The sequence below is a fragment of the Podarcis pityusensis genome, assembly GCF_964106645.2.
Source record: "Podarcis pityusensis genome assembly, chromosome: 12".
NCBI classification, from domain to species: domain Eukaryota; kingdom Metazoa; phylum Chordata; class Lepidosauria; order Squamata; family Lacertidae; genus Podarcis; species Podarcis pityusensis.
Genome location: NC_138037.1, coordinates 25580203 through 25606086, shown reverse-complemented (window position 1 = coordinate 25606086; position 25884 = coordinate 25580203). Strand labels below are relative to the sequence as shown.

The window sequence follows — 25884 nt, the reverse complement described above, 5'->3', positions numbered from 1 at the left end:
TGCAGGTCACCAAGTGTCTACTCAGTGGGCAAACCCCAAGTTTGTCTTGTATAATCTATGCATTGGCCAGAAGGACTCAGAAGGCACCTGCTAAGATGATTCGATACACCTCTAAGCATCATCTAATACTTTTGCTTCTGCCACAACTTAACTTCTTCTTTCAACAGCAAAGCACATTTATTCCCTTGGCAAACATTTTACGTCTGCTGAGCAACAAGACAATCTTGTTTTCCAGCCCTCCAGGTTTATTTGTGTACTTGCCTTTAATTTTAGACAATTTATCTGAGTTAGGAAAATCTGAATGCCTCTCTTTCAAACACTAGAAGCTTTTAAATAAATAAATAAATAAATAAATAAAAAGAAGCCAACATATTTGAGAAAACGAAAGGGAAAGTGTAAGAAGTGACTTTCCTTAAAGCCCATGAATCATACTTCCCATTTGCGAGATACAGGGTTAAATAGTTTTGGGTTGCAGTAGGGCTTTCCCCTGATGAAGTCAAACCAAAATGAGGTGTTTCCCATTATACACTGGACACAACCTGGGTCCAGTGGTTGGGCACATGCTGCCAAGTTAAGTCCCCACCTTCTCCAAACACAGCTGAAAAAGACTCCTGTGTAAAACCATAGAGCAGAGGTGGGAGATCTTTTTCAGTGGGCAAGTTTCTGCACATTCACACAGCTCTCTCTATTTATCCAGACAGCAGGAAACATTAGCAAGGACACATTATTATTATTATTATTATTCTACCATCCTTCATCTGAAGACACCTCCTGAGCGGTTCACAACAGAAAAATACAAAATAAGAACACAACATATCAGCCAGGCCAAAAAAAAAAAAAAGCCACAATCAAGGACAGCACATATAAGGACTGGTGAGGAGTGTGGCCAGAGAGGCTGTGTGGCCTGGGGAGAGTCCTGAGGGCCACAGAGAGAGTTCTGGCCCCCGGTCTGAGGTTCCTCATAAAGGTAAAGGGACCCCTGACCATTAGGTCCAGTCGTGGCCAACTCTGGGGTTGCAGCGCTCATCTCACTTTATTGGCCGAGGGAGCCGGCGTACAGCTTCCGGGTCATGCGGCCAGCATGACTAAGCCGCTTCTGGCGAACCAGAATAGCGCACAGAAACGCCGTTTACCTTCCCGCTGGAGAGGTACCTATTTATCTACTTGCACTTTAACGTGCTTTCAAACTGCTAGGTTGGCAGGACTGAGCAACGGGAGCTCACCGTTGTGGGGATTCGAACTGCCGACCTTCTGATCGGCAAGCCCTAGGCTCAGTGGTTTAACCCACAGCGCCACCTGTGTCCCCAAGGTTCCTCATATCTGCCCTAAATAGTCACTGTTTGTTACTTTTGGAAATGCCAAGCTAAGATGCACCAATGGTCTGACTCAGTACGAGGCACCTTCCTACGTTCTAATGTCAATACCACAAGATGCAGTGATGGCCACCCAATTGGATGGTTCAGACAAATTTATGGAGGATCAATGGCTACTAGCCATGGTCTGCCCTCTATGGCCAGAGGTAGTCTGCTTCTGAATACCAGATGCTGGAAACTACAGGAGGGGAGAGTGTCTTGTCCTGCTTGCAGATTTCGTACAGGCATCCATCAGGCTAGCCACTGTGAAAAGAGGATGTTGGGCTAGCTGGACCACTGGTCTGATCCAGCAGGCCAAATTAGATACAGAAAGAATCCTAATTTGGCATGTGGACCAGAGGCTCCCCCCACTTCCGCTTTAGTTGTTGCTTCTTGTGGCACCAGTGTCAGAACATAAGAAGATGCACCAGCCATACCTATCTGCCCTACGCCTAGCATCATGTATGAAGGCAGGGTTTGCAGGTGCCACCAAACAGCTCACAGGCAGTGCCTGCAAACCCCTGTACCTTTGCACACAGTTTGAAAGCAGTGCCAACGAGCTGACCAGCAGCGCCTGCAGATCCCTGTGACTTTGCCAGCATAGCCTAATTTCCTTTGCCCAGGCTCAAAGGGTTTGATCATGAAGGTCAGGGTCTGGCTCACCCATGATCTAAAGACACAGCTCCTTCTTCATCTAACAGATCAACCCTAAACAGGCAGATATGGTGGTACATCCTCTTTATAGAAGATAAGCTGCATCCTAACTGTGTTTTCTGCCCTTTCAAAGACCTCCTAGGTGCTGAATTTAGTGAAACCTGCATTTTTGGTGGTGAAAGCTATGCTATGCTCTGTGAGCGAGACCAGGGAACAGAGGAAATTAGAAGGCAGCGTAACTTTGTTTATCCCTCTACGTATCTCCAACATGCCCCTTCCATACCCCTTTTTGGTCCTGGACCTGTGCAGCTTCCACTGGCTTAACTTCCATGAGCAGTCCCTCAGCCAGAAACATCAGGAAAAGTTATTTATGCCAGCTTAAGTTCAGCCAGTGGTAGGAGGAGATGGGACAAGATTATATTGCACATCCTAACCTCTCCCAAACTGCATACCTGGAAGGAAGGTCTGTCTATCAGATTCAGGAGAGTCTGCACAGCAACACAAGTGAATTGGTCAGTTAGCACCCAATACATTTCCTATGATAGGTAGTTACCAACCTGGTAAAACAACTACTTTTCCCTCATTGATTTTTCCAGTTGGAACCAGACGCTCCGCTTGCTGAATGTACATGTATGCATAGAAGGTACATTTGCAAAAAGAAAATATCACTGAAGCAGAAATCTCCCTGGATGCCTTACACCTGACTGCAAGTTCGGCCCTCTGAGCCCTTTCAACTTAAATGAGGGCTTGATTGGTGAATCAACCATAATATTAAAAAGCACTCTGTGCATGTTCAATGCATTTACCGGCTTTTACCTCTACCTGCATCAGAGCTGAGCTGTGGCTTTCAGAACCAACCACACACCGCATATAACTCTTTCATACAAGTTTTCTCCTCCAAACCCTATTTAGTATAGATTACATTTTTTTTCTGGCTAGAGAAGTCACACACCCTTTGCTTTACCAGCAAGAAAGACTTTGAGGGATGGGGGATGACAGCAGGGCTATAGATAACCCACTGCAAGCTAATTTCCATGGGGGTGATGGGGTGGACCACATCCCTGGGTTCTGCATCAATCCATCAGAGACTGGTACCACTCCCAGACACTTTAGCGGTGCAAACAGCCCTTCCCTCTCCCGGGGTGGGGGGCGCAAGCGAGGGGCCATATCCTTGCAGCCGGATTTAGCTCTGTGTGTATGTATGTGTGTGTTATAAAAGGCCTTCAGAGCCAACTCGATCTGCACTGAGGGACGTTGACGGCGCCCTTCTGAACGGCAGACAAACGGCTGCAAAACACGAGAGACTGTCCACAAAGGAAGCACGCGGGAAGGTGGGGGAAGAGAAAGAGGCAACCGCGGAAGGGGGGCGGCTGCGGCGGCGGCGGCGAGTGCAGAGGGCGGCCAGGCCACCTTCCCAAGCAGACTCCCTTGCTCGCCAGCTGCAGCAAATGCCAGGCCGAGGGCCGGGCAGGGAGGCGTCGGCTCCGCGTGGAGGGACCCCGGCTTGCACACTGCCTCCTTCGCGGCCACCCGGCAGCTGCAGCAAGAGCAGCAGCCGCCGCCGCCGCTGGGCCCCGCGCCCCTCCGCCCGCCCAAGGCGCGCAGGGGAGCGGCTCGCTCTGCCTTCCCACCTCACACAAAAGCGGCGGCCGAGCCCGAGGCGGCCGCTTGCCCCCGCGTGGCCTGCGCGCTCCCTCCCACCTGGGCCGCCGCCGCCGCCGCCTTCCCCGGGCCACGCCGCGCGCCGCCAATGCCGCAGGGAGCCGTCGGCGGAGCTGGCCGCCCACCCACCCGCCAGGCCGGGCCCACCCGGGCTCCGGCGCCGGGCTGCAGGCGAGGCGAGCGCCGCTGCGCCGGGCTGGGCGGAGGAGGGTGGCGCCCCTACCCTTTGGAGTGCTCCGTCTCCTCTTCATTGTCGCCGTCGATGCCGCAGGTGTCCTGGTCGTCCAGCTCGAGGCTCTGCTGGCTGGCGGCGGACTCGCTGTCCTCCGCCATCACGGGGGGGAAGGTGGGGGGGGGAGGGAGGAGGGACTCGCCGGCACAAGCCTATGAAAGGCAACCAGCTTGGGCGCGCAAGGCGGCGGCGGCGGCCGGAGGAGCTCCCCCTAGCTGCGGGCCTCCCCCCGTCGCTGCTCCGCCTTCGCTCGTCGCCAGACGCAGCCCGGGGAGCGAGACGCCCCCTTGCCGGGAGGCCGCCCCAGCTGACCAGGTGAAACACGGGGGAGGCGCTCCCCGGCCTCCATAGAGGCTCCCCCGGGCTCAGGATTGCAAGGCTGGCTCGAGCGCAAGCGACTCATCCGCTCCTGAAGTTGCTAAACCTGCACCAATTTGTAGTGTTAACGGGCACGTGCGTTTTAAGACTGCTGGCTTTGCTTATACGTTAATAAATGTTATATTCGCAATCGGCTCTGTCTTCTCATTCATCATATATATACATATAAGATGAATGAGAAGACAGAGCCTATACAATATACAAATTTGCACAGGCTATATATATATATATATATATATATATATATATATATATGCCTGCGTAAATTTGTATATTTTTAACGTGGAATTTTATTACGTAGATGCGTTTTAAAATTGCTGGTTGAATTTCAATAAATTTTATGTCAACTTGTTTTTAATGTGTGGGTTTACCGGGGTTAAATGAATATTCCTTATTGTTTTATGTAAACGGGTCAGAGGCTTTTGTTGATTAAGAGGTATGTACATATTTTTAAATGAATGAATATGCACAATTAAAAAACATTCTAGAAGTGGGGAGGATGAATAATGTACATTGTTTCCTTTGGAGCTATGCATGCCTGTGTAGCTTAGCAGAGGTGTTTCCCTGTTTTCTCAAAGTGTTGGTGCTGGTTTTTAAAACCCTAAACGGCCTCAGTTCCCTGTATACCTGAAGGAGTGTCTCCACCTCCATCATGCAGCCCAGACCTCTGAGGGCCTTCTGGTGGTTCCCTCACTGCAAGAAGTGAGGTTACGTGGAACCAGGCAGAGGGCCTTCTCGGTGGTGGCACCCTCCCTGTGGATATCCCTTCAGATATCAAGGAAATAAACAACTATCTGCCTTCCAGAAGGCATATGAAGGCAGCCCTGTATAGGTAAGTTTTAATGTTTGTTGCTGTTTTTCCTGTGGTTTTTGTTGGCAACCCAGTCAGATGGGCAGGGAATGAGAAATAAATTTATATTAATATTACCCATGGTTTTTATGTTGGGGAAAGTCCTGTGCAGGCACCCCATTGCACGGGTGGTGGTGTCCCCAACCCTGAGCTCTGTATGGTTAACAGATGGGGCTTCATGTGGCCATCTGCATGTGTACTGGATCCACTGGACTGGGGCCAAAACATTCCACCCATTGTGTGAAATTAAACCCGCATTCCATTTTTCATCTGCTGTGCTCCTCTGTAGCCAAAGGATGCACACGTTCTTTAAGTAAGCCTGCTGTGCTAAAAAGCAGTGTGCCCACTGTTTACATAAGGGAGTGAGGAACGTATGGTCCTCCAGATGTTGGTGGACTTCAATTCCCATCAGCCCCAGCCAGCATGGCCGATGGTCAGGGATGGACTTTGTAGTTCCAGCAACATTTGGAAGGCCACTACCTCCCCACTGTTGGCTTACATGAACAGAAGTTTTAGAGGAAATTCACAACGACGAGGCTGGACTAAGAAGAGCCACTAAGCAAAAGCCTATCAAATTCCAGCATCTTGTTCCCCCCAGTGGAAAGCCACAAGCAGGAACTGAGTGCCCTGGTCCTCTCTGACTGCTGCTCCCCAACAGCAGCTATTCAGAGGCATCTGGTCCTGGAAGTAACATAATACAGCTACTGTGACCAGCATCCATTGATAGCCAATGGATTTACCCAATCTGCTTTTAAAGCCACATAAGTTGGCCATCAACACACCTTGTGGTAGCAAATTACAACATTTAACTGTGCAGTGGCTAGGCAGATGGGATGCTCCATTCTATCTCTTCCCAACCGCCCACACGATTGACTTTTTTTCTCCTCTAGCAGCTAGCCAATAATCTTCCCCTGCTTCACATACCCTACTTAAGTGCACAGCTACAAATACTATTAGGTTAGTGGGCACACAGAACAGGGCCTTCTCAGCACTGGCCCTACAATTACGGCACTCAATTCTGCACAAAGTTAGGCAGGGTCAATTCCTTAAAATGTTTAAATAGGGTGTGAAGACCTACCTTTTGACAGTTGCTTTTAATTGCTAGCCTGGTGCTAGTTTATGCTGACCTTAGTCATATTCTGTAACAGTTAAAATGCAATGACATGTCTGTTTTTAATCTGATTTTAAAATTATATTATGGTTTGCTTATATGCATTGCTATTATTATCAATTAAATTTGTATACTGCCCTTCGTCCAAAGATCTCATGGTGTGGTTCACAGCATAAAAATACAAAATACATAACAAAGCCAAGAACAAAACAATAAACCAAACCAAACACATTAAAAGGCCATAGAATGCTAATCAGCCAAAGGCCTGGTTGAAGAGGAATGTTTTCACCCGGCGCCTAAATAGGTATAATGAAGGGGCAAGGTGAGCCTCCCTGGGGAGAGCATTGTGCAAACAGGGAGCCACTGCAGAAAAGGCCCTTTCTCATATTGCCATCCTCCAGATCTCTCATGGAGACGGCACATGAAGAAGGGTCTTAGATGATGGTCGCAGGGTCCAGGTAGGTTCATAAGGAGAGGTAGTCCTTGAAGTATTGCAGTACTGAGTCATTTAATTGGGCCTGGAAACTAATTGGCAGTAAGGCCAGGATTGGTGTAATATGCTCAAACCATCTTGCCTTGCTGAATTTTGCACCAGCTGAGGTTTCTAAACTGTCTTCGTGGGCAGCCCCACATATAATGCATTACAGTATTCTAACCTAGAGGTTATCAGAGCATAGACAACAGAAATTAGGCTATCCCTGTCCAAATAGGGGCACAGCTGGGCTAAAGCTGAGCCTAAAGTGACAGCAATGGATCCATAAGTACCCCCAAGCTACATACCTGCTCCTTCAGAGGGAGCGTAACCCCATCAAGAGCAAGCAAATCTCCCATCCATCTGATCTTGGGAACCACCCACCAACAGTGCCTCATTTTATCTGGACTGAGCTTTAGTTTGTTGTAAACAACATGTTTGTAAATCACTTTAGGAAACGTTTTGTTTGAAAAGCGGTCTATGAATCTTTTGAAGAAATAATACATGCTTCTCTTAGTGACTCTCTTATTGTTATCAGGTTTCTGTGTTAAAGAGATTTGATTTCTTAAATTAGGATCACTGCTTTTGTTTGGGTAGCTGTTTTATCCCCGAGAAGTGCCTCATTTGTACACACTAATTACATCCTGTTCGTTAACAGCCTTTGCTTGAAATTAAAAAACTGCCAGAAATAAGCTCACGAAAAGCACAGTGGAGATGGTGCCGCCGTTTATTGAGCTATAACCTGGTCCTTGGTGGGTAACTGAGGGTTATTGCCGAGAGTTACTATCAAAAAGACTGCTGGCCCAATTAATTTCAAACACTGCTCCTTGTGCCAGCATCTAGGTCAAAAAGACAACAGTGGCACTTTCAAATGGCTCTCTGGAGAAGCAGAATGCCATCGCAAGGAAGGAGAGGCAAAGTTCAGATTTGTTTAGGTGTTGTAGGCATTGCATCAATCAATCAATCAATCAATCAATCAATCAATCAACAATTGCATCACTTCTGTGTGATTAACAGGGGAGCTGCTTTAGATACATTGAGGGATTTCTCTACTGGGTGTGGCCTGGCTGTCTTCTGGGAGTCATCTTCATTATTGGCCTAGCCACATACTCCATTCAACTCTTCCTGCCAGTACAGCTGACATTTCCAGGAGCTGTATTTGCCAATATGGTAATCTCTCTTTTTTTGTGGGGAGGTGAGTTTAGAAGACAGGATTACATCGTATTCATTCAAATACCTGCATTATTATAAAGTACCAGATCTCTGCATTAACTATATTACAAAGGAACACATTTGTCCTAGAACATTCTTCACATTTGGACTCCACCCTCTTTCTCCACTGAGCTCACACAGCAAAGAGGAATGTTAGGTTACTTCGTTTTGTTTTGAATACAACCCTGCAAGGTCCTTCAAACAGTGACCTGGCCCAAGGTCAGCCCGGTATACATCCACTAGTATAAATGTTATACTATGAAGCTAGTAGGACAGGGTGCAGAGTAAATATGCATTTCAACACCTCTTAGGGAGGACAAAACCATAAAGTGTCCCTTTTTGCAAGATGACGGTGAGGGAGAGCGAGGAGCAGCGGCTGAGGTGTGGAGTAAGGGAGATGAGGAAAAAAGCAGGATTCTGAGAGAGTAGTTTGCCCCAAGCAAATCCCAAAGGTTCCCTGATACCACAAACAGGGGTCCTTTGCCCTACCAAGGTGTGTGGGGATTCTTGAATATGTTGGCTGAGGGAAGTGCCATCTAAGTTACACCAGGTACTCTGGAGAAGAGCTGGAGAAAGTTCTCCTCAGAATATCTTCTTTGTTTGATCCCCAGGATGAGAAGAGTAACTATGTATCAGAGACCTTTGTTTCCTTACCTGCTAAATGTTTACATTTTATATGCTATTTCATCACATGATGTAAAAGCCACTTCTGGAAATGTAGCAGAATTTGAGGAAGTTTACTACCGCTCATTTCCATGCTGTTTCCAGAAAACTGCAGGAGTTTTGCATTGCCATTTTCACATGGTTTTTCATGATTAAAACTCAGCTGCTCATGCGATGAAATCTGAAGCGGTATGCCAATATGCAGTTCTTTCCTGATGTTTAAAATTTAGCGTGGGATTCTGGTAAGTTAATCAGAAAGCCAAAGTTCTGTAATGCAATAGGTAATTGCAGTGTAAAAGGAACATTGCAAATTGGAACAGAAGCTCTTTCATTATAACCAGTAAAACGAATGTAATAAACCCCATGTATGAATGAAGCTTTAGTTTCTTTTTACAGGAATTATGTATATTATAATATGCTTGCAGGCTTCCCATAAGCATATGTTTGACCACTGTGAGAATAGGACACTAGGCTAAATTGTCCTTTGGCCTGATCCAACAGGCTCATCTTATGTTCTTATTTAATATACTGCAATACATCCATTATGGCTTTCCAATCCTGTATAGACCACCCTTGCCCTTGAAACATAGCAAGAACGTTAAATATGTATTCTTTAATACAAGCATTCCCAAAGGTCTCAAGTAGTGTATGCATAATAGCTTTCTTAATATTTGTTGTCGACAACATTAGAACAAAATATACAAAGCAAATTGTGTAACATCTGTGAAATCCACAAGAATTATTATGTTCTTTAATGATACACTCACCTTTGCCCCCCCAGTTTAGGGAGCCATTTAGAACAGATGGCAATGTTAATTTTAATTGCCTTGAATTTTCTTTCAAAAACAACACAACAGGTATTAAAATTGCCCCCGGGGAAATGTACAGGATTTATATGGCTGCATTGCATTTGGGCTTCTGCATTAAGAGCTGTACTTTGGCCTCTGAATCACTGTCAGTGGACTTTCTGTGTTCAATTATCTCCTATGTCCACAATGTTTTCCGCAACAGTGGCAAATGGAAAGCCGGGTGTTTGGCATTGCCCCTCCCTTGCCATAGATGAACCAAGGAGGGCACTGAGATTCCATGAGAATTAAGTGATAGAATTCAAGCACACCAACCTCAGCAGCCACTTTGTAGAGTTCAAATTGCTAGTAAATAACAATGCTGCAACTAAAAGGAGGAATTAAAAAAAAATCCTAAATTTTTAAAAAGTTTATTTTTCAATTATAATTTTTGGATAACCAAGCAGCTTTATATAGAGAAAGCACAGAAGTGTTTATCTGGCACTTTTGGATAGTACATAATAACTTTTGCCCGAACTCTCTAAAACACACATTCAGTCCACTTGCTTGGTCCATAGTCCATGTTACTTCAGCCTATATACACCATATTTACAGTCATTGCAACTATCTTCTTGGCTACTTTCGGGTTTTTGCTTTTCCAAAGATGTCCTCTAGCCTATCTTTGCTAAACAGAATCCACAGTACACACCATAACTAGGGAACACACTGCGGTGAAATGAGGAGTCCCATCAGCACAGACATTTGATGGCATGCAGTCCTTAAAAGAAAATGTAAAGCTTTAGAAAGAGAAAGAAATCTGAATATTCAAGGCGCTAGCAAAAAGAAGGGGCTGTTCATTGTTCCTGTAAAAAAGGCACTTGGGAGTGGGGGATTGGAACCAGAGGAATTGCAGCTGACTTTAAAATTCAGTTTGGCTTCGTTAAAAAAAGGCTCTTCAAAATACCAAGAGATTCTACTCAGGCTTTTGTGTAGGTAAAAATCAGTTGCTGAGCAGACATATCGTAAGGACATAAAATGTTTAACAACTACCTTGTACATAAGTAAGAAAAGCATAGTTTACGCAAAAAAAGGTTACTAAAAAGCAGCAATGCATAGCCTTCCTTGGAGATAATGCATATCGGTAGACGTCAAGTGTCAAAAAGTCTAATGAAAGATACCCTTTCAGTAGCACTGTCATGATACAATTGAATTTAAGAAAACGCAATGAAGTTTCACATAGATCCCTTTTCGGGGAAATCTGAGGTCATAATCCGCCATACCACATGCCAAACATGTCCAAATGTCCTTGATGGCTGATGTCAAGTAAATGGAATCAAGAGTCACACTCTTAAAAGCTCTCTCGTAGGAAGCGTCCCTCGCGCGGCCTCTTCAGAGAAACTATCTGAATCTGCACAGTAATTCTTTGCACTTCCTTCATTGCCCCCACCCTGAGGGTTCTCCCCCCCTTTTTTTCTTCCCCCTTCCACAGACAAACTGAGAACATCCGCCGAAAGAAATATTTGGCAACTTTAATACTCCCCTGGGTCAGTGGGGGAAAAGATGAACGGACCGAAGCTCACTTTAGGTTGAACGCCATCAGTGGCCTCTCCTCTCGCTTTTGCCAAGGACTCTTCTTATCTTCTCCTTGATCGTCGTCGTCGTCATCCTCGTCGTCTTCATCATCTTCAGCTTCGTTATGGACAGTCATTCCGTGCTCTGGGCTCGTTAAGGGCTCTGGTGAACTTTCCACTGTTCGTTTTAGCGTCTCCTCCTGTAGGCTGGGCAGCTGGCTGCCCGTCCTTCTGCTCCCCGCCTCCAAGAGGCACCTTAGAGTACTGTCTTCCGGACTGCAAACGGCTGTACCGCATTCGCTGCCACTTTGGTCCATATCATCCAAATACACAAGCTGCGTGTAAGCTGTGCTGTCCGGAGCTTTCTGCTCCTTTTGCGGATGTACCTGAGCTTGCAGGTGGGTTTGGTGAAGGGACAAATGATCTCCCCTTCCCCTCCGGGCGGATTTGGGCTCGTTCATGTCCACCCCAGAATCCAAGCTGGCGTCGTTGCTTCCGTTCCTCCCAGCTCTTTGAAGATCGATGTACGAATGTCTAACGTGGGCGTTGGAGCGCCCGTCGAGAGAAACAAACCATGCCCGAGGATGAGGTAAAGGCTTGCCTCCTCCTAACTCCATGAGAGCTTTCTCCGTAAGAAGCTGCACTTCGCTATTCATCTGCGCCAAAGAGGCGTCGTTGAGCGATGCCGGAATGGATACGGATTCAGACATGGAGACATTCTGGGTGCTCCATTCGCTTGCTCCAGCTTCTTGCAAATGCTGCTGGGATATTGCTTGGGCGGCCAGCTGCTGGGGCGGCATCTGTTGCTGCGAGTGTGGGAAGAGCTGTGGATGAGGACTCGATAGTTCCGCCTGGAGCCTTTCTATGTCGATCTGCTGGTCGGTGGGAACAACCAGAGGCTGGCTAATGTACGGATGTTCTCCGGGAAGTTTCATATAATGGCCTGGAATAACCAGCGTAGGCAATACTTTTCTGTAAACACTGTCATTAACCTGATCAACAGAATTACAGCAGACCAGCTGCCCTGGCCGAGGGAAGGAAGTGGGTCTCTCGAGGTGGTCAACAGAGCGAGACATCATACATTCACTGGGCCTGCAGTCTAACAGTTCTGTTTCGGGTGCTGAAGGGATGGGGTACAGTTGCTCCTGAAGATTGTATTTACTTCCTGTGGAAATATGGTTCATGGAGGCCTGCTCTGGCTTCTCAAATAAAGGCCGAGCCAACATTGCACTGTAACTCCTCCTGTGATCTTCCTTGTCAGGGGAGTCATATCCTTCTGATGCCTCCATAGATTTCCTGGGGTTTATAGGAAAGCTATCCACTGATTTAAGGTAGTCTTTTCGCAGAGTATCACTAGAGGCCATGTTCTCCAGAGACATACGGCTCTGATCCTTCTCCTTATGGGAAAGCAACTCTTCTCGGGAACTAAACTCTTGTGAGGTGCTGTATGTGTGCTTGAGCATGGGAGTGCGCATATCTGCTTCTCCCCCCGAACACACTTTCTCCATGCGCACAGCCCCCATTAGCTCCTTGTGGCCGGAGGATTCTGTGTGTCCATTGCTGGCAACAGACAACCCGCCAGGAAATTCTGACTCGCGGCGCGAAAATATCAAGTTGAGGTGGGACATTGAGGTCGACTGATCCTTCTTAGCGCCACTAAGCGTTGAGGACAGCTGCAGTTTCTTATGACGTGGCTTCAGACACTTTCGCCTATCGTAAAAAGAGAACAAAAATAGTTAGCACCTGCAACAATATATTGTCTTTTGTTAAGTGAATGCTCCTATTCAGGGTTCCAACCTGACAGCTCTGCAGAGAACAGGTTTTCTTAGTGGTGGCCCCCTGTTTGTGGAATGTTCTCCCTAGAGAAGCATGCCCATCACCATCTATATCTGGTTTTGGTTGCCAGGCAGAAACATTTTTATTTACCTAGGCTTTTGGCCCTTAATTTGTATACAGTGGTGCCCCGCAAGACAAATGCCTCGCAAGACGAAAAACTCGCTAGACGAAAGAGTTTTCCGTTTTTTGAGTCGTTCCGCAAGACGAATTTCCCTATGGGCTTGCTTCGCAAGACGAAACGTCATGCGAGTTCTTGCGAGTTTGTTTCCTTTTTCTTAAAGCCCCTAAGCCGTTAATAGCCGCTAAGCCGTTAATAGCCGCTAAGCCGCTAATAGCCGTGCTTTGCAAGACGAAAAAACCGCAAGACGAAGAGACTCGCAGAACGGATTAATTTCATCTTGCGAGGCACCACTGTATTTGTGGCCTATTTTTGTGCTCATCTTTTTAGTAGGGCAGGTGAGGCTGGATTTGCCTGTACATTTTATTTCTATATACAGTTGTGCCTTGGAAGTCAAACAGCTTAGTTCCTGAATGTTTTGGCTCCTGAATGATGGAAAACTGGGCTTCTGTGGCTTCTGATTGGCTGCAGGAGCTTCTTGCAGCCAATCAGAAGCCGCACTTTGGTTTTTGAACATTTTGGAAGTTGAACAGACTTCTGGAATGGATCCCGTTCAACTTCTGAGGTACGACTGTATATATATGAACATTTTAATTTTATTCTCAATTCTTTTACTTGGTTTTAATTCCCGCCCCCCATTTAAGTTGCTGAGTCACTTTTGTGAAAAGAGACATAATGTTGATGATCATGATGATGATAATAGAATTCCTAAATGTCTGTGCTGCTTTTTATCTTCTAAAAGTTCCCTTGGAATAAATCAACTACTTATATTTTCATTAATTTCACATGTTAAAAGAAAAAAAAAGATGATTATTTTTAGCATGTGACCCTCCAGTGAGCTTGTTTAGGTTCACTGGGTTGCATCCAAAACTTTCCTTCTGGATGTGGAAGCCATCCATCCTCTACTCTCAGAGGGACAGCAGTCTGTCTTGGGAGTTTCTCCTGGCTAGAATATTGTGTGAGGTGAAGGTTTCAAAATGCGGGAAGTCTTCACAAGTAAAGGAGGTTTCGTCACAGCCCAAAGTGTCACCAGGTAACATGCTGAGGGTGACGGCAAAGACGATGGAGACAGAGTTAGCATGCCCGTCCATGCTCTGCCGTTTCCATGTGTTGGCCTAAGTTGTTTTTATAAGTATGGCTTTTAAATGCTGCTTTTACATATAATTTATTGCTGCTGCTTTTTGTATTTAATGGTGTGTTGTTGTTGGTTTTTGGTATTGTTGCACTTTTTTAAGCCACACTGAAAAGTCCTCAGGAGAGCTGGGAAATAAATAATACATAATGGCAATCAAATCTTCCTTCAAACGAAATCCTTTTTCTTCCATTGCTGTTCTTCCCTTTGAAAAGGAGGCCCTCATTTTGACATGCGGTTCCCTCACTGCGAGAAGTGAAGTTACAGGGAACCAGGCAGAGGGACTTCTCGGTAGTGGCGCCCACCCTGTGGAACTCTCTCCCATCAGATGTCAAGGAAATAAACACCTGACTTTTAGAAGACATCTGAAGTCAGCCCTGTATCGGGATGTTTTAAATGTCTGATGTGTTACAATTTTTTATGTGTTGTAAGCCGCCCAGAGTGGCCGGGGGAAATGCAATCAGATGGGCGGGATATAAATAATAAAATTATTATTATTAGTAGTAGTATTCAGAATGCCTGAACAGAGTTCATAACAGGGAACTGAAATTCAAAGGTGTAATTTTGCTATTACAAAAGTGCTTCCCTTTCTAAAGATAACTGCATATGGTTTAAATGAAATTGATAACCCCCTTTTGTAAAGCCAGCCTTTTGTAACTTGGGGAAAATGGCCGTGACTCCTAGTTCCCCATTGTGCCCCTTTTTATACCACAGAGGAAAGAAAATTTAAGCAATTTAAGAAATGGGCAACTGTAGGGTTGTACAAAATGTATAATCTATTCAAACCGATCAGTTACTGGCTCAACTAGGGGACATCGGTCTGAATTAGTTTCAGATGGTTCAGACCCAATCATTTAGTTCTTGTTTTTATCTCACTCAAGGTGCTCCTAGGGATCTAATGGTTTTTTTCTTTTTTTTTTTGTGAGCTTCTGTGCCAAGAGAGAGAAAATTTAAAGGATCACTCATTAGGATGGAATGTTTCTTTTCCCCCTAGTATATTAAAGCAAAATGGGATGATCTCTGTACACAAACTGAGGAAACACAGTGGAGATTATACTTAATTTCCTCCCTATTGGCAGCAAAACATTTGGGCCAGAAATCCCCATTCATGCTGCAAGGATGGTGGTTCAAAGGTACGAGAGTTAGCCTTAGTAGAAAAGCTAAAGAAGTGAGTCGAGTTAGAAGGACAGCAAAATCAATACACTTTCATAGGGACTTCATATCCTCTTAGCATGGTTACATGACTAAGTTGAACTGTGAAACTTCCAGAGGCCCCCAAATCATTTTGACATGACCTCCTGCCCAAACATCTGTGGTCCCGATATTGTGACTTACTGCTATGGACCGTAAAATGCTCAGTATACGAAGACGAAGTATGAGATGGACAATGTAATTAGGTTGTGTTTTGTTTTTTTAAATGGATGCTTGTAATGTAGGATGGAAAATTTACTGGGAAACTTTTAATTGGTTAAAAAAAAGAGAGGTTTTTTTTACCTGCAGTAGTACAAGAGGAGGCACAGTAAAACCAGAAGTATCAGAGCCATCCCTCCTAGAATAGCCAAAAGAAACACTGTGTGGTAAGTGCTGATGTCCTGGGTTACAACGGGACCTAGAAGAGAAAAAGTTGAAAAGGCTGAAGAAAAGCAAACCAACCAATACAGAGCCTTCCAATTCCCTTTTGAGTGCACATTTAAGGGACAGACTGGTTCTGGGTCCTAGTGTGCACCCCTCCCTGCCTTGGAACAGGGGCAGACTTTGGTCTCTCAAATTTCAGTGGCGCCCTCTGTGATGCTAAAATTCAGTGCCCCCAACTCTTGCACCCCATTCTACATTATTGTCGTGGCGCCGGCACCCAGCGCAGCTGAACCAATCATGCTATCCTAAAACCACCTCTTCTCAGAAGGGGTCCCCTGTAGGTGCTTCTGCAGGCAGCAGGAGTGATGCCACCCACGCCAGACAGTGACAAGAGGCCCCCCACTTATACTTCCCACAATGCCCCAGAGCAGTAGTACGTTGGGAAGGCCTTGTGGGTAATTAAAATGGCGGGTGCACTGATACTATAGTGAAACACACAGGCCCCTTCACAGCATGGTGTGCAGATATTTGTGGAACGAAGAAAAGAAAACTCTCATTTCACCTGGATTTGTGGGGGACATGGCTGCAACCCAGTATCCCAGCTGTGGGGCAATATATGTCCAGGTCATCTCGCTTCCTTCTTGTTCTACGATGCCCAAGCTGCTTTTCAACCATGTTCCTGTAACACAGGGATTCAAAATGTATTTAGGAACACCATACAAGGAAGGCTTAACAATTCTGTGCATTGGCACAAGTCACTTTGTGGCGAAAGGCCTTGTTTGAGGTGGTTTTTGCTTGTTTTGCTTTGTTTTAAAATAACAGAGAGACCAAGGCTGCAGCTGTATTTATCTTTTACGTGGCCCTTCAGCCCCAATGAAAACAGGGTGACTTGCTTCTGAGTAAGCATGCAGAGGACTGTGCTATGAAGACAAAAGTTGGCCGTGATGCTAAATGTAAAAGGTAAAGGTAAAGGGACCCCTGACCATTAGGTCTAGTCGTGACCGACTCTGGGGTTACGGTGCTCATCTCGCTTTATTGGAGTACAGCTTCCGGGTCATGTGGCCAGCAATGACTAAGCCGCTTCTGGCAAAGCAGAGCAGCGCATGGAAACACCATTTACCTTCCCGCCGGAGCGGTACCTATTTATCTACTTGCACTTTGACGTGCTTTCAAACTGCTAGGTTGGCAGGAGCAGGGACCGAGCAACAGGAGCTCACCCCGTTGTGGGGATTCGAACTGCCGACCTTCTGATTGGCAAGTCCTAGGCTCTGTGGTTTAACCCACAGCGCCACCACAGCGTCACATGCAAACACGTTAGCTGAAGAACAAGAGTTAACAGAAGATGAAGGGGGCGGGGCTGAGCTGGGAGGTAAGATTTGACCCTTTCCTTGGTTCCAACCAAAATCCCAACAAAGATGGTATTGGCCAGGGAGAGACGGTCCCCAATGGCCCACAAAGGCATTTAGCATTATAATCTCAATGCTCGGAGTTTATGATAGGGGCTGTAGATGCAGTTCCCGCACAAACATTTAGATGCCGGGCTGTCATGGATGCAGCGAGTGCTCTTCTAGGAAGGAATTCATGGAGGAAAAGAGCAGCCCCAGTGATCAAAATCCACGTTAGCGCAGGTCATTAAGGCTGCAATCTTATGCACACTTACCTGGAAGTAAGCCCAAATTAGACACAATGTGACTTATGGGTATAAGAGTGTTCTGTTGGTGTCCCTCAAACCTCTGGAGCTACATGTGTATCATGTATGAGCAACAGTAGCAAGCTTTTAGCAAAGGGATGTGTGCACACGTGTCCCATTGTTTTCAATTTAAAGAATGTCTACGTGCCCATCGTAGCACAAATCAACCATCGTGACTTTTAGGCAGTTTTATTAAACGAGTGCAAGTAGTTTTGCTTTCCGCCAGCAGTGGGCGCCAAAACTAACAAATATGGAGGGAAGAAGCCAAAGTACCTGGAGATGAGCTCAATTCAAGTTATGCTGTATTCATTACCCTAGTACAGGAGACAGCAAACTTTTTCAGCAGGGGGCCGGTCCACTGTCCCTCAGACCTTATGGGGGGCCAGACTATATTTTTGGGGAAAGAATGAACGAATTCCTATGCCCCACAAATAACCCAGAGATGCATTTTAAATAAAAGGACACATTCTACTCATGTAAAAACATGCTGATTCCTGGACTGTCCGCGGGCTGGATTTAGAAGGCAATTGGGCCAGATCCAGCCCCCGGGCATTAGCTTGCCTACCCATGCCCTAGTCATTCTCTTTGATTTGGTGAGACAACTCCTGCCCACTTCTCAAAAATCATATAAACGGGGGCTGTGCCACCACCACAATCACTTGAAATTAGAATTATATCCTTGTGCTGCAATTGTATTTCAGATGGATTAACATTACCATCAACAAAACCAGGGATATTTGAGTAACTTGGGAATGCAGAGCCAGCCTGTGCCCAGCTCCTCACTGAATGCTGATAAGATCTCATGGACAACCAAAGGGAATCATTAATTTAACAGCCCGGGCAAAATCTGAGTTTACGGCAGGACTGATATTTCACCAGCGGGGGTAGAGGGGTGGGGTATGAGGGAGGACTTGCATCCTCCCTGACTCACGTTACACTTCATTAATACAAACAAAATCCTTCCCAACCCTCTTTTAAAAGTTCTTTGTTGCTGCCGCTGAGTGAATTTTGTCCCTGAGCAGTGCAGGCATCAAAGGAGCCAGGCGGAGGTCACACACACAAACAAGCTTTTTAAGGTAGAGTTCGGCCATGGTTCCAGCTGAATTAAGGAATGGCTCAGATCACTTTGCATTTGCCAACAAAAGGAAATACTGTACCCGTGGAGGAAGGAGGTAGCCAACAAAAGAGGCTGTCTTCCTGCATGTACAATACTCATTTATTCCGCCCGCCTGTTGTTGCTCCTTAACATTTGGGCTCCTGTCAGGAACACCCCTCAGAACACAAAGCAGTCCTGGCTAGGGCAGCGCTTTCTCTGTGGGAGAGGGATTTGGGTGGGGGGGGGGTTGCAGCCCCTCAGATGTTGCTAGACTCAAACTCCCACCATCCCTGACTATTGGCCGTGTGGGCTCAGGCTCATGGGAGCTGGAGTCCAGCAACCGCTCTAAAATAGAGAATTGTTTTCTTGTAGAGATGGGTGAATTTTGGTTTCGCTCAGTTTCTCATTCCCCCCCCCCCCCTTAGTTGACTTTGCTACGTTTCTGCACCAGTTTGCGGATTTTTAAGAAGCAAGTCCTTGTGAAAATCCAGCAGTGTTTTGGTGTTCGTTTCTCCCAATATGCAGTGGTACCTCAGGTTAAGTACTTAATTCGTTCCGGAGGTCCGTTCTTAGCCTGAAACTGTTCTTAACCTGAAGCACCACTTTAGCTAATGGGGCCTCCTGCTGCCGCCACGCCGCCGGAGAACAATTTCTGTTCTCATCCTGAAGCAAACCCGAGGTACTATTTCTGGGTTAGCGGAGTCTGTAACCTGAAGCGTATGTAACCCAAGGTACCACTGTCAACATAAACATTTTGGCAGAACCATTCCCCCTTAACGAATGCATTTCTTCAGGTGATTTTTCACTAATCCATGCATTTTTATACAGGCTTTTATGTATTTCTGGTACACATTCCTTGGCTTGGGAACCGCATTACAGAATCTGGAGAAGTGAGAATTTCGACGGGTGTCTGAGTTTTGGTGTGCAGATATAGTTTCAAGAAGGTGAAAACTAGGTAAGTTTGCCTGCAAATGTGAGCTGAATTGAATTTCTCCTCCACCCCTACTTTCTTCCTCACAAAAGCTGCCTCTGTTCTTATCTAGGTATCTCTGCTGGATGCATCCAGGAGGAGGGGGAGACGCAAGAGCTGGCGAGTGGATTCCTCCCCGCTCCCAGACAGCCCCATAATCAGTCACCCCAATTAAATCTCTCTAAGTTCCTGTAGGGAGCCACCTCCTGCCAAAAACCTAAGATGGAATCTTTTATCGTCGCCATGTTTATCTTTGAACATGCCAGAAAATGGGTCCAAAGTATAAATAGAATACATTGAGGAGAGGGGAGGCATATTTATTTATTTATTATTATTTATTTGTTTTTTTTTTAAAAAAGCCCTCTAAATCTCTGCCTGACAGTTTCATATGAACTAAGACACAGCTCAGGTCGTTTTATCATAATAACGCTGGCCTAAAAAAACACACCACCTAGTCACTCAATATATACATTTTTATCCACACAGACAATGGAACATTTTTTTAAATAAAAAAAAAAACACTAGAATTTTCCATGGAAGTACTACAGCTGGTTTTTATAGGCCAATATCAATGATCATTTGGCTCCAGCAAAACCCAGATGAGATAATGCTTTCTGATTCCGCTCCAAACATATGCTATCAATATTATAATACTTTTAAAAAAAAAAGGAAAGTGATGTAATTGTTTGTGAGGGGACAGAGTTAGCAGGTAACATCCAACCAAGGTACTTTCCTTTTCCTGTTAAGGAAGACATTATTTGTCTCAGCAAGCCTACCCAAGCATGTAATATCAATACGCAATTTTCATGGGTATACTTTTCTTTAAATGCTGCTTTTATTTATGTTTAATCTTTCTAATGTTAACTTTTTTAAACGTTTGCTTTTAATCAAAAAAATTTTTTTTGAAAAAATATTCACATCTCTTATTCTTCTTTGTAATCCGCTTGCAGGCCTTCTCTTGAGTATGTGGCATATAAATATTGTTAAAACGAATAAGAGAATGCTGCTCTTCCTGCAGAGAGGAAGGAAGATTATGCAGCACCTAGCTAAACTATGGCACTTGCTCCCACAGGAAGCAGCGAGGGCCCCCAATTTAAATGGCTTTAAAAGAAGATGAGACAAACTCACGGAGGAGAAGACTATCAATGGATACTAGCTATGACGGTTATGCTCTGCCTCCACAATTTGAGTTGGCAATGCTTCTGAATAAAGATAAAAAAGTAAAAGGTAAAGGACCCCTGGATGGTTAAGTCCAGTCAAAGGCGACTATGGGGTTGCGGCGCTCATCTTGCTTTCAGGCTGAGGGAGCTGGCATTTGTCCACAGACAGCTTTCCGGGTCATCTGGCAGAAACCAGAGTGCACGGAAACGCCATTTACCTTCCCGCTGCAGCGGTACCTATTTATCTACTTGCACTGGTATGCTTTCAAACTGCTAGGTGGGCAGGAGCTCGGACAGAGCAACAGGAGCTCACCCCGTTGTGTGGATTCGAACCACCAACCTTCTGATTGGCAAAAGCCCAAGAGGCTCAGTGGTTTAGATCACAGCGCCACCCGCATTCCACCAGTTGCTGGAAAATACTGGAGGAGAGAGTGCTCTTGTACCTGAATCCTGCTTGCTGATTTCCCACAGGCATGTGGTTGGCCGCTGTGAGAACAGAATGCTGGACTAGTTGAGCCACTGGCCTGATCCAGCAGACCCTTCTTATGTTTTTAAGAATAGCAATTCTTCTATACCGGTATTTTTCGCTAGTATATTCGGCCGCACATCATTGACCCAATAATGGTGCAGTAATGGTGGATTTATATTACATATTATTCTGTTTTATTAGTTGTTCTGCAATGCTTTTCCAATGTTACCACACGGTTGCTGTTTGAAGGGGCCCCCTTGCATTATACAGCGCAGCTAGGGCTAAAAAATAAACAAGTGGGATTATTTGCGGTATAACAAGCTGCAGGATTTCAGCAGGAAGTTACGGGACACGCGGTGATAGGAAACAAGCTAATGTGTTCAACCCCAAAACATTTGAAGGCACAAGCAGTATTGAAAGTGGGATTGTGTAGAACTGCCATGAAACCACATGCACGTATTAAAAATGTGTGTCTGGAGGGGCCGTACATCTACATTGAGTGACTACGAAGCCCCCTGACACATTCAAGAAATGTTTAACCAATGCGCAAGTGATGCCCCATGGCCATAATAATAATAATAATAATAATAATAATAATAATAATTTATCACTTGTAGCCCACCCATCTTGCTGGGTTGCCTCAGTCACTCTGAACAGCTTCCAACAGAACATAATACACAATACACCAGACATTAGAATCATAGAATCATAGAGTTGGAAGAGACCACAAGGGCCATCGAGTCCAACCCCCTGCCAAGCAGGAAACACCATCAGAGCACTCCTGACATATGGTTGTCAAGCCTCTGCTTAAAGACCTCCAAAGAAGGAGACTCCACCACACTCCTTGGCAGCAAATTCCACTGTCGAACAGCTCTTACTGTCAGGAAGTTCTTCCTGATACAGGGCTGTCTTCAGATTAAGTGTGTTTGTGTCTGGGTTGGGGGAGGGGGAGGCCAATGCACACATGCATCTCTGACTGTGCTGTCCAACAGCACTATGTGCCCAGATCTTTAGACCATCTTCAGAGGCCCTTCTTCAGCAGCATGCTACCCAACAATGTGTGATGGGTGAATACTACACAGAGGGCCTTTTTGGTGGTGGCACCCTGGTTATGGAACACCTTCCTCAGACAGATTTACCTGGCACACACGTTATGGATGTTTGGGCACCAGAAAAGAGATTTTTGTTTCCCAAGGTGTGTTAAAATCTTGCTGCTGGTTTTTAAATAACCTTACTTTACATTGGTTTTGCTTTATTTGGTTTGGATTTTTGTTTCGTTTTAATCTTTATGGCTTAACATTTTATTGTGAACTGCCCAAATAATAACAGTTATTGGGTGGCATGTGAAAACTGTTAAAAAAAAGCAAAAAAAAAAAGGCAATGTCCTCCCTTCTGAAAACAGATGAGCATGCAGTCTTCAGGAAAGCACATAGGAAAAACTACCAAGGACATCTACGGCATAAGAACCCCAAAGGAATTGCAGAGGAGACTCTGTAGCTCATGCTACCTTTCCCGCGGAATTCAGATGGAGATTCTCAGTTCTTAAGAGTGGGAGGCAGGCCTCCCTAAGGAGATGTTTATAACTGCTACAGAAAGTCTGAACAAAACTGAAGAATTAAAATAGCAAAGGGGTGGGGGAGAAGAGGAAGAAGGGAAGAGGCAGGAAAAAGATAAAGCTATTGTTAAATGCACAATTGAATGTCACTTAAAAAATGATCACTATAATTTTGGCCTTGTCAAAAAGCCTTAACTCACTTAGGTACCACCAACCACATGTAAAAATGCCTAGGGCACAATTTAACCAACCTCCTGGTCCCATTTATCTTGGTGGCGTAGATCATGCCCAAAGTAAATGCAAGCTTCTTGTTTTGAGAGTGGCCACATTTGCACATAATGATAAGCCAGGAAAATTGGTTTGCCTTGTGATCCTAAGACTGGCCTGGGAAACAACTAGAAGGTAGTTCATCTGCCCTATCCGAAGCCCTACTGGGCTCTCTCCAGGGTTAGAGGAGCTGACCAGAAGAATCTTTATTTGCGTCAGCCACTAGCCATAGCAATTAAACAAAATAAAATGTACTGAAGATAGAGGTGAAAACTTAACTATACAAATATGTTTTGGAGGTTTACATCAGTAATCAAATAATAGATTTTATTCAAATTGCCCCAGCTAAAAAACTTGCAGTTTTTGCTGTCACCTGATCATCTTGATCTGCTAAAAGAAAGGACACAGTAGCAATGGTTGAGCGACCCAACATGGACAATAACAGATGGGTAACAACCTCACTCCTCAAATCTTTATAAACAGTGCAAGCCAGAAGCACACAAGGCACTGACTGAATACTGCTATCTCCACATGGGCATAACCATTTTTCCAGCAGAATTTTTTGAAATTGACCCTCAAGTACAGCCGAAGGCAGTACAGTGGTACCTCGGGTTACATACACTTCAGGTTACATACGCTTCAGGTTAAAGACTCCACTAACCCAGAAATAGTACCTCAGGTTAAGAAGTTTGCTTCAGGATGAGAACAGAAATCATGCCCCGGCAGTGTAGCAGCAGCAGCAGGAGGAGGCCCCATTAGCTAAAGTGGTGCTTCAGGTTAAGAACAGTTTCAGGTTAAAAATAGACCTCCAGAACGAATTAAGTTCTTAACCCAAGGTACCACAGTATATTCAATTTTGGCGTTAGTGAAAGTGCGTCTGTATTTTGGAACTGTTAAAGTTTGCAAACAGGGTGCCAAAGTGTCCAAATGACTAGGTGGAAAATAATCATACCACGGAGAAAATTTCCTCATTGTGGCCAAATTATTCCAGGCTTAGAGGAGTGTTCTCCTGCCTCGCCATAATTTTTCAGTTCAGGACTAACTCCCCACGCCCCCGACCTCTATTCAAAGTACAGTGGTCCCTTGGTTTAAGAAAGCTTAGTTTATGAACAACTTGGATCAAGAACGCTGCAAACCCAGAAGTAGGTGTTTTGGTTTGTGAACTTTGCCTTGGAAGCAGAACACGTTTCGCTTCCTGTTGAGTGTGTTCCACTTGTAAATTGAGTCCTCCGCTGCTATGGGAAAGCATGCTTTGGTTTAAGAACACTTTGGTTTAGGAACGGACTTCCAGAACGGATTATGTTCATAAACCAAGGAACCACTGTATTTCCCTCTCCATTGAAAATAAAGAGAATTGTGCTACACCAGGACTGGTGTAGTTCAACCTCTGGTTTGCGCATGTGCTGGGGGACTTTGGATCCATGTCTTCTCTGAGAGCCAGTGTGGTGTAGTGGTTAAGAGTGGTAGACTCGTAATCTGGTGAACCGGGTTCGCGTCTCCGCTCCTCCACATGCAGCTGCTGGGTGACCTTGGGCCAGTCACACTTCTCTGAAGTCTCTCAGCCCCACTCACCTCACAGAGTGTTTGTTGTGGGGGAGGAAGGGAAAGGAGAATGTTAGCCGCTTTGAGACTCCTTAGGGCAGTGATAAAGCGGGATATGAAATCCAAACTCTTCTTCTCCTGATCCTCCACCTGCATGCTTCCAATCCACCCCCAACACCCCCATTTTTGCCCCTACCAATGTCAGAGCTCTAGTACTGCTAGGGCTGTGGAACTTGCCACAGTAGCTGGGAGGGGGAATCCAACACCAGAGCTTCTGATCTCAGAGAAGGAGATCTGCCACATCCTACAGCCCTTGGGATGCCCATAAACGATACTGAGGTGCATGATGTTGTATGCAATCTGATATTGCTCAGAAAGCAGGAAGGGGGCAGCCTCCACCAACCTGGTGCCCTCCAGCTGGAAGCTGTGGTCCAACCTCATCTGAGGGGCACCAGGTTGGCTAAGACTGGCTTAGCATTACATCTGAAACCAGGATTGCAGTTTGTTTCTCTCTAGTCAGGATTCTTAAGCCAACAGCAAAGCACGGTGTGTTGGATGTAACCCTGAACTGCCCTCTTACCCTTTTGCTTACCAGCTCGTAAACAGCTATGGTTTGTTATGCCAAAGTGCTTGGCTTATTGTTACATGCAAAATGCGGCCAAATTATGTCATGCTTTTAAACAAGCTTAATGTTTATATAAATTATTAAACCTACTGCACCTCCTTTTCTATCCGAAAAAGTTTATTTCAGCCACTGATCGAAACAATAAACCATTTTAACTTTTAGGATAAATACTGAATCCCCACTATCATGGGCATTTAGCTGCTGTGGTATAGTTGTGATAATTGGATGGCATCCAAGTTAAAGTCTTCCAATTATCACAACTATACCACAGCAGCTAAATGAATGAATATGACTAAGTTAGGTCCATTAATTTTGATGGGTCTATTCTGAGCAAAAGTTGGCTAAATACAGCCTTTAGTTTCTGCTCCTGGGACCACAGATTATCTCACCTTCTCCCATACTGGCAGCTAGAGAAAATGTCCACCTTTATTAGCAAGGCATGCAAGGCGATGGCTGTGGGAGGGGGAAGTTAACAGCCTGGAAATCCAATGTTCTCTGCATCTACAAGTTCAAATCCCACTCTTCTGTGGTTTACAGAACAGGCCAGAGCTCAACAGCAGAGCACACTTTGCATGAAGAAGTTCCAAAGTTTAATTTCTGACACCTCCATTTTTATTTATTCATTCATTCATTCATTCATTCATTCATTCATTCATTCCATTTCAAAGGTACACATTTAGCAGGATTGGGAAAATATCCTTGGGAGCTACAGCTAAGTCAGAGTAGGACCAGGGGTGAGGAAACTGTAGTCTTTCTGATGCTGCCAATGGCCAATGTTCAGGAAATATAGAAGATGTAGCCCAAAAGCCATAGGTTCTCCAACCGTGATACATATTTAGGGGGCCTAGGCCAGATATTCCTCCACATGTTTGCATGGGCAGCTGTTAGAATTCATTTTTGTCCACCT

The 25884-nt window shown here is 45.2% G+C and overlaps 2 protein-coding genes across 7 annotated transcripts in view; both read right to left on the bottom strand.

Annotated features, from left to right (window-relative positions):
* Positions 1-4021, bottom strand: part of NMT2 (N-myristoyltransferase 2) — a 29931-nt gene extending 25910 nt beyond the window's left edge. For 2 of the 4 annotated variants that reach the window (XM_080974479.1, XM_080974480.1), the window contains exon 1: positions 3892-4021. In XM_080974479.1, coding sequence (XP_080830605.1) covers positions 3892-3919 — 28 coding nt within the window. In that variant the 5' untranslated portion in view covers positions 3920-4021. The remainder of the gene's footprint in view (positions 1-3891) is intronic. The other 2 variants (XM_080974477.1, XM_080974478.1) reach the window with 1 other exon arrangement.
* Positions 4022-9786: 5765 nt separating this feature from the next.
* Positions 9787-25884, bottom strand: part of FAM171A1 (family with sequence similarity 171 member A1) — an 81308-nt gene continuing 65210 nt past the window's right edge. For all 3 annotated transcript variants that reach the window (XM_080974411.1, XM_080974410.1, XM_080974412.1), the window contains 3 exons: positions 16166-16282; positions 15523-15637; positions 9787-12652 (listed from right to left, as the gene is read on the bottom strand). In XM_080974411.1, the coding sequence (XP_080830537.1) occupies positions 10948-12652; positions 15523-15637; positions 16166-16282 (1937 nt within the window). In that variant the 3' untranslated portion in view covers positions 9787-10947. The remainder of the gene's footprint in view (positions 12653-15522; positions 15638-16165; positions 16283-25884) is intronic.